This window comes from Corvus brachyrhynchos, unplaced genomic scaffold, assembly GCF_000691975.1.
Source record: "Corvus brachyrhynchos isolate BGI_N302 unplaced genomic scaffold, ASM69197v1 scaffold28, whole genome shotgun sequence".
NCBI lineage: Eukaryota > Metazoa > Chordata > Aves > Passeriformes > Corvidae > Corvus > Corvus brachyrhynchos.
Genome location: NW_008246058.1, coordinates 5,017,084 through 5,029,551, shown reverse-complemented (window position 1 = coordinate 5,029,551; position 12,468 = coordinate 5,017,084). Strand labels below are relative to the sequence as shown.

General features: G+C 37.2%; 1 protein-coding gene across 1 annotated transcript in view; it reads left to right on the top strand.

Moving 5' to 3' along the window:
• Nucleotides 1-12,468, top strand: part of COL14A1 (collagen type XIV alpha 1 chain) — a 119,855-nt gene that overhangs the window by 63,471 nt on the left and 43,916 nt on the right. Inside the window, exons 21-26 of the mRNA XM_017746050.1 lie at nt 3,318-3,447; nt 4,470-4,592; nt 6,000-6,149; nt 6,806-6,922; nt 8,756-8,902; nt 11,082-11,176. Coding sequence (XP_017601539.1) covers nt 3,318-3,447; nt 4,470-4,592; nt 6,000-6,149; nt 6,806-6,922; nt 8,756-8,902; nt 11,082-11,176 — 762 coding nt within the window. The remainder of the gene's footprint in view (nt 1-3,317; nt 3,448-4,469; nt 4,593-5,999; nt 6,150-6,805; nt 6,923-8,755; nt 8,903-11,081; nt 11,177-12,468) is intronic.

The window sequence follows — 12,468 nt, the reverse complement described above, 5'->3', positions numbered from 1 at the left end:
TGTTATGCAAAAGTAATGTAAATAAAGTTCAAATATAGAGTTTTCATACTTCTCGTTAACCTGTCACGATAAGGACAGCACTTCTTAATCTAAGTGCCTGAGAATATTTGGCATTTTCCAATACCATGTGATGATCAAAATTAAAGTTGTCCTACACAGAAAAATATCTGGCCATCAAGATTTTGGAAAATACTTGAAAGAATGAAAAGTACTGCATGAAGTCTTTTGAGCATATAGCAAACAAACCAAAACAAACCCCCCCCCCCCCCCCCCCCCAAAATAAGAAGCCCAAGCTCCATTATTTAAAGATTTCACAAATTTTGATATACTTCCAGAAGTCAGTGAAGCCAAGTGCCTTTTTAATTTTTTTTTATTTTTAAGTCGGTGAAAACTTAGTATTACAGTGCTTGGTTTCCACAAAATCTGTTACAAAATTTTTGGATGTCTTCATGTAGGTACATTTAAAAGATTAAATTGTATTTCAAGGTTATTTTTTTAGTAAATAGCTCAGAATGCAAAAATATTCCGTATCATTCTCCTTCTGTGTCTGCCACTTGACTCACTTCTTTTCATAGGGCAAAACCCATATTAAAAATGTGGGTTTTCTTTTTGATTTCTAGCAGCTGACTTTTTAGCCCTATATCAGAATATTTCAATAAAAAATATTAAGAGGAGTTGAATATATTTTTTCTAGGAAAATATGAATCTGTCTTTTTCCATTTTAGTTTTGTTCAACTTTTATGAGACCCTGCTGGAAACTTACTTTTTAACCATCTCTTTCAATTATAACTTGAAAATGAATTTCCAGTGAAAGGGTGTCTTTTGGATTAGGAAACATGCTTTATGAACTTGCCCCAACTATATGTTAGTATAGTATATAATAGAGTGGAAAACTTGCACAGCATAATGGTACAAACTGTACTATTCTTCTGAGAAGAACCCAAATTTTCTGAAATTCAGATCCCAGATTTACTGTTTCAGCTCTCTAGTTCAGTTGGATGGTATAAATGTCATTCTGCTTTAGTATTTAATGACTATTATATTAAAATGAAATTAAAACTGTAGGAAAAATATTAAAATTGTGTCTATCAGAAGGATATTAGAGCTGACTCAAAAAGCTCATTAGAGAAAATTATAAAACTGTATGATTAGGTACATATCTTGGCTCTATTTCCATGAATTATTTAATTTTAAGTACGCTCTCAAGCCTTATTATCTTTGGTCACAATTCAACAAACAGATTAACCATGTTTCATCTTTGAAATTAATCACGTGCATAAATACTTCGCTGAAAAAAGAATTATGTAAGATTATACTTAGAATTAAGCACATTTTAATGGAAGGAATGTACTTTATCATGTGGCGTCAGGTACCTGAGAGGTGCACAACAGATGCCAATAAAACAACACAGATATTCAATTTTAGGGAGTGTTTATTTACTTAAGTACATTTTTAGGCAGAACCCAAAAGTTTTGTGCAATTTGGGCTTACATGTACTATAGCGTGACAGCTCTCTGGTGAATGCTTAAGTTTTTTGGCTCTAATTTCAGTGATATAAGTTTCAGTTATTGCTCCCTTTCCATAAAAATATTAATAAGCTGTATAATTCTTGATGCAATTGGCTGAAAATCAGGGACTAGAAAATGTAATAGAATACAGAAGGGTCAAGCTCTAAATTGCATGTGTTCTTGGGTGTGCTGTACATGCTGCAAAGATCACATTTTTTCTCTTCTTTAAAGCCAAAAATGTTTTTCACTGCTGAAAACTGTAGTGGTCTGTAGAAGATTATGCACATGTGGTGAGGAGAGAGTTCTCAATGCTTGCATCCCCTATCCTAAAAAACTCAAAAAATTAGTTGGATTTTTTCAGAAACTTAGTTTGTGTGTTTTGAATGTATGTGTATGGAAGAGGAACATGGAAATCTTTCATGAACATTTATTAATGGTTTAAGTCCAGTTTTGATCAAAGAATGAAGCACTTTGACAAGTCTCAACACCTGGGTGCACTAGATAAGTTTCCTTCTTTGTATCACTTGCCAAAACTAGAAGTAGTTTGAATATATCCTGGAGTGCTAAAACTGGTGAGACTTTCTTGAGCCTATGCTTCAAAACTTTGCCATCATCACATGCATCGGTCTTCTTTGAAACAACAAAACACTTTTATGGACTTACTTTCTGCTTTTCGCCTGTGAGTTTAAAGGGCTTATGCTTCTCTCAACTTCTTGCCAAGTATGTGTAGTTGCTGGCTCAGGTGATAGGTGATAGGTAATATCACACAATGGACATGAGCCAGGGAATGTCCAAAATGTGACTTTGGTGGGACTTGCTTCCAACAGCATCACTTCAGAGCACAGGTCTCTGCACAGGAAACATAGGACTAGCTTCTCTTTTTTACCATGCCCACACCATGTGCTGTAAGTGGCTCCCATACTGGCTTTGGAAGCTCTCTGAGATTAAATTTTACTGGCAAGTTAAGTGATTGCAAGGCTTTGCTTGGCACTCCTACCACCACTGTTGTGATATTGGTTTTTGAGGCTCTGGCTAAAATACAGCAATCTATTGAAGAGTTTTAGATCTAGCTGCATATAGGGAAACCTTTCATTGTGCTTAATTCAGCAGGTTGAAACATACTCTGGAACCAAAACTGCCCAGAGGAATTTCTACAGCTGCTCTACTACCAGGTTGCCTGGTTGGACTTCTCTTGCAGATCTCCCATGTTTCGTGGCAGTTTGGGATCCTGTGGGATTTGTGGGATGTAATCCTACTTCCTGTCCTAAATAGCTACCTTCATTTGCTTGTATCCAGACTAGATGCAGACAAGACAAACATGTTTTATTCCTGCTTGCTCACTTCAATGCTTCCCGATCTCATAAATTGATTTTCCTTCCTCCCAGGGAAGGAGGATTTGTTGTCTTCAAAGAGTAAAACAATCAACCTTTATTAATGAGCTTCAGAAAATCTAAAAATGTCTAGAATGAGTACAACAAGAGTATATATTTTGTCTGTACAGTAAAATAGTTAAAATACTCATGGTCCAAACATTACCAGTGGTTTATGGAGCTGCAGCGCCTTATAGGTTTAATATAAATCGGTGTTATACCATAAGAACAATTCCTTTATTTTGCTTTGGTATAACAGTAGATCTGTTAAAAGGGTGGATAATGTAGTGATTTTATTTTACTGCAGAGCATCAATAGTATTTGAAAATGCAAGGTATACAGCAATGCCGGTGGAATGTGTTATCACTGACTATGTAAGATAAAATGGTTTGGCTCTAGTCATTAAGCTTGATTGTTTCTCTGTTTTCTGACCCTCCAGGTAATGGTGCCCGGCAGACAAAACACTCTTGTACTTCACCCTCTGCTGTCTGATACAGAATACAAAGTTACAATAACCCCCATCTATTCTGATGGGGAAGGAGTCAGTGTCTCAGCTCCTGGAAAAACATGTAAGTACAAACTTTCCGCCTGTCTTTGGCCAGGATATGCATGAATAAAGACTTACTCTTGTGGTCCTTTTTCCTTGGCTGTAGGAATGTACTTTAGTATAAATGGGGGCTTATTTTGCATTACTTATATGACCTGAACTTTAAATTAATCTCAGTTGATTGATTTATAAACAGTGGGTTTCTCCTAACTGACAAGCTGTATTTTATATTCAAATACTCTGAGTTTGCAGAAACTTGTTCAGTTATAAAGCTGGTAAATCCTTGATAACTAGCCCACCAAGGGCAAGCCAACTAATACAGGAAGTAAAGTAAACAAAGCCTGATGAGATGCTATCAAACCACCCATTGTACTGTTAGATTTTCTTTTGTGTGAGATCATTACTTTCTAAGGGTCATTAGAAATGCTGCTGAACTTTTTATAAAAGTGATTGCATTATCTCCAGAGTTCTGACCAAGTACCAAAAGGTTACTCATCTGTAGCTTAAGCTTTTTCTCTACTGTATGTTGTAAAAAATCCTTTCATTGTGCACTTGTAGTCATGATAGTATAATTTTATTTAATTATTCTCCTAATTTACATAATTTGTCTTAATTGAAGTGCTATTTATGCAGAGACTTAAATCACTTGTAAATAATCCCTTTGATTCCATTCTACAGGATTAAGTGTTCAAAAGAGCATGATTTGTACATTAAAAACTTTAGTGCACTTGTATTGGAAGAAACTATACAATGTATAATTATCTCTAAGTTATTTTGCAGTTTTAGGAAACAAAAGGTTTTTTTAAAAAAATGTAGGGACAAAGTTTGGAATTAATTCAAATATTCATTGTTTGTTCATCAAAGTTTGTAGTTAATCCACTGAGTAATGCAAAGGATGAATTTGATTAAGGGTTTCATCCTAGTAGTTTTACCTGTAAATCTGAGAGTACTGGGTATCACAGTCTTTTTATTTGCATATCTTGATTTTTCTGTATGAGCTTGTATGAGATAAACTTGTAAAAACCCAGTTTGGTTTCCTTTTAGTGCCCCTGTCTGCTCCTAGGAACTTACGTGTCTCAGATGAGTGGTACAACAGATTACGTATCAGCTGGGATGCCCCACCATCAGCAACAATGGGTTACAGGGTTGTCTACAAACCTGTCAACAGTGAGTTTTTAGACTAATTTTTCTGTGATCACTTTTGAGTGGACATCATCTTTTGCTCAGTTTTGTTCTTAAATTTATCAGTTGCAGTTACAGCCTTGAAAGTGTTAACTTTGGTGTCTCATTTTTGAATATGAAAGTTTCATAATCACAGAATGATGCAGGTTTGAGAGGATCTCTGGAGATCATCTGGTCCAACTCCCTGAACAAAACAGGACCAGCTTGAAACAGGTTTTGCTGGACCCTATCTAGTCAAGTTTATAGTATCTCCGAGGATGGAGATTTTAAAACTGCTCTAAGAATCTCTTCCAGTTTTTGACTACTGTCACTGGAAGTATCTTTGCTAATATATAATAAAAATTTCCCATGTTACAAAATTTGTCTTTTCTCTCCTACATTTTCCTGTTTGCCTCAGAAGACATTCTGTCTTGATCTTCTCTACCACCTTGCATGAGGAGGTATAGGCAGCAGCAGATTTCCCCTTAGACTTCCCATCCTAAAGCTGATTAATTCCAGCTCTTTCAGTCTGTGTTTTTACATCATTTTACCATGACTCTGTTTCAGAGACTACATTTGCTTTCTTCATATTCCTGTCTTCTGTATTCTCCTACTCAACTTCCTTCCCCTCACAACACAAGGTTTTCATTTCTTCTCAGACACTTGACATTTTATTCGTTGTCCATTTTGTGAGTGCTGCATCCTTTGCCCACCTGTACATTGTAGCAGACAAGACATCCAGAATCTTTCAAATTTCTTTAGAAAAACAGGGTCCTCTATTGACAGCAAATCACAGATGTGTGACTGTTACGGGACTAAAATACTGTCCAAAGACAATACTGCTGCCCGGTTTCTGATATGTATCCAGAACAACTAGGGGAGGTGATGAAGGAGCTGTTTGCTGTTCTGATTTGGGGAAGTTTCATTCTTTTCTATTTTCATTATCATTTTTGCACAGTATTAAATGATGCTGTTGTATAAGCAGCCCTGAGGGACTGTAGTGCTGGCTGGCATCCGCTGTCCCCCCTGTTGGTCCTGGCACACAATCAAACTGGGGAGATATTTGGCTGCCTATTTAGAGCAGTAGTAAGTCACTGAAGCAGAACAAAAGGGTCTTAACAGATGCCAGTGTCTAGCTCTGCCTTAATGAATCCCACTGGGGTCTTCTATCCATGCAAGATTGAGGAGTATGTCTTTGTATTTGTGTATGGCCAGTGTCTAGCTCTGCCTTAATGAATCCCACTGCTGCATTTCCCAAGTGTGTTATGTCTTCTATCCATGCAAGATTGAGGAGTATGTCTTTGTATTTGTGTATGGTTAAAATAAAAATCCAACCCCAAAAAACCCCAGCAAAATATAGCAGTAACTTCAGGAACACGTGTAATTTTTTCTGATTTATTTCATTTTTTGCAGCTCCTGGTCCTGCATTGGAGACCTTTGTAGGAGATGATATTAATACCATTCTCATTCTAAATCTCTTCAGTGGAACAGAGTACAGTGTTAAAGTATTTGCTTCATACTCAACAGGCTTCAGTGATGCCCTAACAGGCGTGGCCAAAACCTGTAAGAATGATTTCATGCTGTTCAGGTCTCTACAGACCAGCTTTCCTTACAACTATGGCTTTCTGCAGCTCCCTGAATAAATTTTCATGTGGAAGACTTTCTCAGTTATGTGCAAACTGATTTCCTGAAACGAAATTCTCTCTTTCTTTGAGACTATACCAGGCTTTAAAGTGATCTGCTGGACATTAGCAAGACAGGAATCATAAAGCAGATATTATTCAACAGCCAAAAATATATTTGCTTAGTAGTAGATGTAAATTTTCTTAATTAAAAGTCTATTTAGTGTAATATTTCTAGCTCCATATATATAAAAGATTATTTGCTCTTTATATAGCTAAAGCTCAGTTTTAAATTCGATTTTGACAGAAATGCTGGTGTTACTATGATAATTTTATACTTACTGTAATAACTGAACTTTTTAGCAGCGTTCATTATTTAGTCTTAAGTAAATTGCCTACAGCTCTAAACTTTTGTTTTAAAGGTTCACTTATTTTTTAAATTCTTGCTTTAGCTTTTCTTGATGTTTTTTAAGCAACTATGGAAATTATTTGTTAAAAATGAATTGGCACTGGTTTCACTGTAAATATTTTGTCTATTTTTTTTCTTGTATGTCTTATTAGAGATGTAAAACTATTTTTTTGATATTTAATTTTCAGTGTTTCTGGGTGTGACAAACCTGGATTCCTACCAAGTCCGCATGACTAGTCTGTGTGCTCAGTGGCAGCTTCACAGACATGCTACTTCATACAGGGTAGTTATAGAGTCACTTGTGGGTAAGTTACTAAATAATTCAATATGCAGCTACAGCCCAATCCAGAGAATTGACTTGCATAGAAATTGCATGCAGTTAGACCTGTAGACTGGCTCCTGACATACTGGAAATGAGGGACAGAAGAGAGTTGTGTACACACTGACAGTTTCAGATTGGAAGTAGCATCCCTGTCCTTTTATGTCAAACATGTGTTGATAACTTGTGCTTTTTATGTAAGGGACTTTCATCTGTCAGTAGAAGATAGGTGATTACCTGAGTTTTTCATTGGTGTGAGGAACAGAAGACGGATAAAAGATGAACTGAATACATCAAAGTTTGTAAATATACCACCAGCAGTAGCTCTGTAGGATTAGGATAGACAGGAGAAGAGGGCAGAAGGGTAGGAAAGCTCTGAATTAATCCAGACCATGCCCACAGAATCAGAACAAAGTCCAGTTTTGTTTGGTCTCATTCTGTTGATGCTTCATTATAGCTTATAGTAGTAATGTTACTCATACGGATAAACATGACACAGTTTTATGTAGTCACACAAAGTGTCTTGATGCTTTTAGGACTGCCTCTATAGAGGGTAAATTATAGCCTCTTCAGCCTCACTGATTCTCAGGTGTAACCAGAAGACATTATGGAGAAGTCAGTATTTGTTCACACCAACTCTCTCTCATATCCCAAGTAGACATCAGTGGTGTTCTGACTGGCAGCAAGTTAAAACCTTGGATAACTTGAGAGAAGTGCAGTTAGTAACAATTAATGGGCTATGTTAAAGGTATCATGAACAATAATACCAATCTTGTGGCAAAAAAAGTAATGACCTTTCTGTGGAATGGCAAGTGGATGGTGATAAGGTTTATTTGAAGCCCTGGAATACAGACAAGGTATTCAGATAGCAGAGATCTTGGCTCACACAAGGCAGCACAGACATCCCTCTCATCTGGGAGCTAGCCAACATTCTACTTTCTCCATATAGAACTGCTAGAATTGTTTTAGCTGAGCTGAAAGCACCTAAATGTGAGCAGAACAACTTAGAATGTGAACAAATGTTTCTTATTAATATCTATCCTGAAGGGATTTGATTGTCAGATCAGGTGTGTGTCTGGTTCAGGCAGTGATCAATTATTTTTATACTAGTGTAACACCTGATAAGCACTGAATGACTGTCCTTTTTTATATATTCTGTAAAATGTGAGATCATATGCTTGTATTTCACTTCTTCCAGCTGCAGATCTTAAATCGTGATAAAATTTTTCTTGTTATTAAAACATGCCTTATGCTATTTCCAGTACTCAGCCTTTTTCTATTGTCAATGTGTTTTCCAGTTCAGAATTTAGCAAAATCAGTTTTGGAACCATGTAAATGCTGTTCCTTAACCATTTTGCAAAGTGATTACTAGTGAAAGCTGGAATATGATATCTAGTTCAGTCTCTTTTGCTCTGACCAAGCACATTACAGATGCTGAGAACCAGAGGCGTAGACAAACTATGCCATAGAATTACATAATGCAACAATTCCTAGTTAGACTCTGATAATTTATGACTAGATCCAAAGCCCATTCATGACAGTGTTAGTGATTTTTATTATCTTCACTGTATGGGGCAAAATTCATCTTTTTTTCCTGACGATGTTTGACACATTCCTCAGCTCCTATTTAGTATGAAGAATGAATTGTTACAGAGACCTCTGCACAGAGGTCAGTTGCCAAAAGTAAGGCAGCATGTAGTTTATTAACTTATGTCAACCTCTTACCCTTCATATGCTGTTGTGTACCCTTCTTATTTATGATTTAAATTACACTATTCAATAAAACAGTAAAAAAAGGTGGTTTCTTTTGTAATTCCAGATGGGAAAAAGCGAGAAGTAAATCTTGGTGGAGGGACGCCTAGACATTGTTTCTTTGAGTTGATGCCTGGAACCAAATATAAAATCAGTGTTCATACACAGCTTCAGGAGCTTGAGGGACCTGCTGTGAGCATCATGGAGACAACGTGTGAGTAAAACAGAGCAGAGTTCAGCCAGCAGCAAAAATGCTCAATTGCTTCTTGTGTTCTGCCCTTTGCCCACACATGTGCTATTCCTACTCAGTTTCCTTTAGCTGAGCTATTAACTTTTCAACTGCATTGTGACTCCTCCACAGAGGTGCAGAATTCTTACACCACTGCTGTGAATTAATTGTTAAGTCACATTCAACAGCTCTGTTGGACTTCTTAAAGAGAATGAAATAGGAAGGATGGTTTAGCTTTCTTCATAAAAAGTCCTGTTGAGGGATACTCTGAATATCTGTGACTTCAGGGTAAAAAATACAGAAAAATGAAGCAAACAGAGAAAGTTTTGTGTCCTGCAGTTCTTGTTATTTAGTAAAATTAACTGGTGTTTGAATAATTTACAGTTAAATGGGACCTTGAAACCCAATTTACTTAAGTATTTTAAAACAAACCAACAAATCAGACCTTTTTATTATTATTATTACACCAGACAGACAAAATAGCCCAGACCCCTCACAAAGGCAAGATCCTGCTGTCATGAGTTCAAAATACTGCAAAATGAAACATGGGACTACTAGAATGAATAGTTTATCTGTCTTTGAGCCCATTTCCAATCTCAGCATTACCTGTCTTCTCATACTATATTGCTATACACCACAATTCTGTTCCCCTTCTCTCAGGTAGAAAGTGTTTATACTTTTCCTCTTTTCATCCCCAACTTGTGGTTTCACACAGGAAAAACTTGCCCAGGTGCATGACTCCCAATTCTTCATTGTCCAGGGCTCATTCTCTGAGCAGTGAGCAAAAAGCCAAGCTTCTCCTGGATTTTGGGGAATTGCATTTAGTGTGCTCTGCAGTTTAGGGAGTTAGGAAACATGAGGAAGAGCACACCTTGGACTGTATGTCCATTTGAGAATGATGGTTTGTGATGCAGACAAATTATTGTCTCACCTCAAAGGGGAACAGTCTTCAGGGTGACTGGTGGTGCTGAGAGCAGCCTTTCAAGTCCCCTTACAGCAGTTTCTAAATGGGTCTGGTCCTGGGCACTACTTCCTTGTAGGTGTTTCAGAGTCCTAGCCCTTCCTGTGGTTGAAGCCAATGGGAAAACCCCCATCAGCTGCAGTGGGATGTGGACATGTAATGAATCCTGTTTGCACTGATCTTTCCCAAATGTAGGTTCCTTTTCTCAGGCTTTTATATCTAACTCTCTCCATTGCCTATAAATGTAACTTAGGTGTTACAGCAAGTAACAAGTTTAGTCTTACTTGAAGGACTGATGTTTTGTCACCTGTGGCTTCATATGATAAATGCATTGAATAAAAATGGGAAAAACCCCCTTCAACGAAAGTGGAAGCTTTTCGTCCCGTAGAGTTGTGGAAGTCAATGCATGTGCATTTTATCTCTGAGAGTTCAGCTGGGCTATATTGAAAGGCACTAAATAAAGCTCTTGCATTCAGAAAAGATGTCAGTCAATAATTGGGTATTCTCCTAGGTCTCTGCAAGGTAGAAATTCCAAAGTCAGTTTTCAGGAGAAGAGTGAGGGACATTTTCAGAAACTCTATAAAGTAACTTTAGTAGAAGTTGCTGCAGGCAACAGAGCCACAGTCCTGTAGAGTTGTGGTCAGAGCTGTGTTTCTGTCTGGAAATGTAACAAGGTCTTTCGTCAAATTCAGAAACGTCTTCATCAGGGCAGATTCTGATCTGCTCTGAGCGCAGGCACTGGCTTGCTTTTGCTCTCTGTCTTTGCAGTTTGGATTGCAGGACTAAGACCTTCTTCCTTCCAGGGTGAATAGAGATCTACTTTCTGTTACGGAGGACTGGTTTTGGTGAGAAAGGAAAAGGACACTGACCTTTTTTAAATTGAATTAAGGATTCTAGGCCAAGAATAGGGCTGCCACGTGGTCTACTGCACTGGGTAATCTCAAAAAGGGGCAGTTCCAGTAGTTTGGCTGTAATATTGTATCATTCACATTGAATATATAGCCATTAATTGTTTGGTAATAGTAATATTCTTTTTCAGGTGGCCTTTCTTGCATGCACTCACCTGCATTTATCTCCAATTGCATAACTAGTTGATTAGAGATGATGAATTTTTTTAATGTGGAGATGAGTAGAAAATGTTGTGTTTGTTAAAGATAGTGGGCTTTTAATCATGTTTGAATATTCTTTCCTTTTTTTCTCCAGTACCATTTCCTACTCAGCCACCAACAACGCCTTCAACACCACCTCCACCACCTACAATCCCACCTGCAAAAGAGGGTAAGTGTGTGAGTGCATGTGTGAGTTTCTAGTAATTTTAAGGTGTTGGTGCCATTTTTTTCTGCTTCTGATGGTATTTTAGACCTGTGGGGAGCAGATCTCACAATGCATTTGCTACAGAAATTTTGTTAAGGCAGCTGGCTTAAATTTAGTAAGCCAAAAATCTGTTGTCATTATAATATTGTTAAAATTTGCCAAAAGGATGGTTAATACATGTGACACTTCCTTTTTCCAAAACTCCTAAACCATACGTATTTTGCAACTGAAGCAGACATTCTAGGATAATTAAACTTCAAAAGCAGCATTATTTTTAAATATGTCTCCGTTAGGTAATGTGAAAAGTATGGGCCATGTTTGGTCTCTCCTCTTTAAATGTAGACTTCCTTTTATTATTATTTGAACATGCAGTGTTTTGTACAGAGTTTCATAATATTTCTCTGAGAGGAACATTATTGGTGGAGACTGAGGATCAAATACATCAGCTTGAAGTCAGTGGACCAAACTGACATGTAGAAATTGAGAATTTAACCCATAAGCACAGGGAAAAAAGACCTTGTGTGTATATGTTTAGAACTGCATAGGAGCAGATGATGAGAATTTGTTGTTGTCCAAGGAGTAATCAACAGAAAATGAAAAATACAGGTTTGTATTTTCTTGTCCTATTCTCTGGATTTAGATGAACATTTTTATTCAAGATGAAATATGTTGAAAAACATAATTTTGCTTTGAGACACTTTGCTTCTGACCTCAAGCAATAGACTTGGATGTGAGCACCTTGTGTGAGCAAATGTAGAGCTCTTGCAGGCCTTTTTGCATAAGAACGTGCTGGAATAAGATGAGATGGGTGAAACTTGCATTGCTCCTACATAGTGCAGTTGAAGTGCATTAGACATTAGACACTGCAGACCTTTGGGCAACTTTTTTAATGGAATAGTCTCCCAGTGAGAACCTCCACAGTTGAAATTCTCTCATCTTGCTTACTGTGTCTTGCCAGGAGTCTGGCATTGTGTAAGCTCATATGTGATTTTACTTTAAAAAAAGTAAATTTACTTCTATTTATAAAAATAGGAACGATTAGCCAGACTTCAAAGAACCACTGAAGTGTATTCTGTGATAGGATCTATCAGTGCAGACAATTCTCCCTTGCAGAGCTCAGCTGGCTCTACACCTGCACTGAAGTCAATGCCAGCAGGTCTGTTGGCTGAAGCATAATGAGCTGACATTAAACAAGGGCTTTTCATGATGGTTGCATTTTCTTAAATGATTTATGAGATTTCATGAGGAGTTGAGGCATTGCTCTAATTCCAAAATT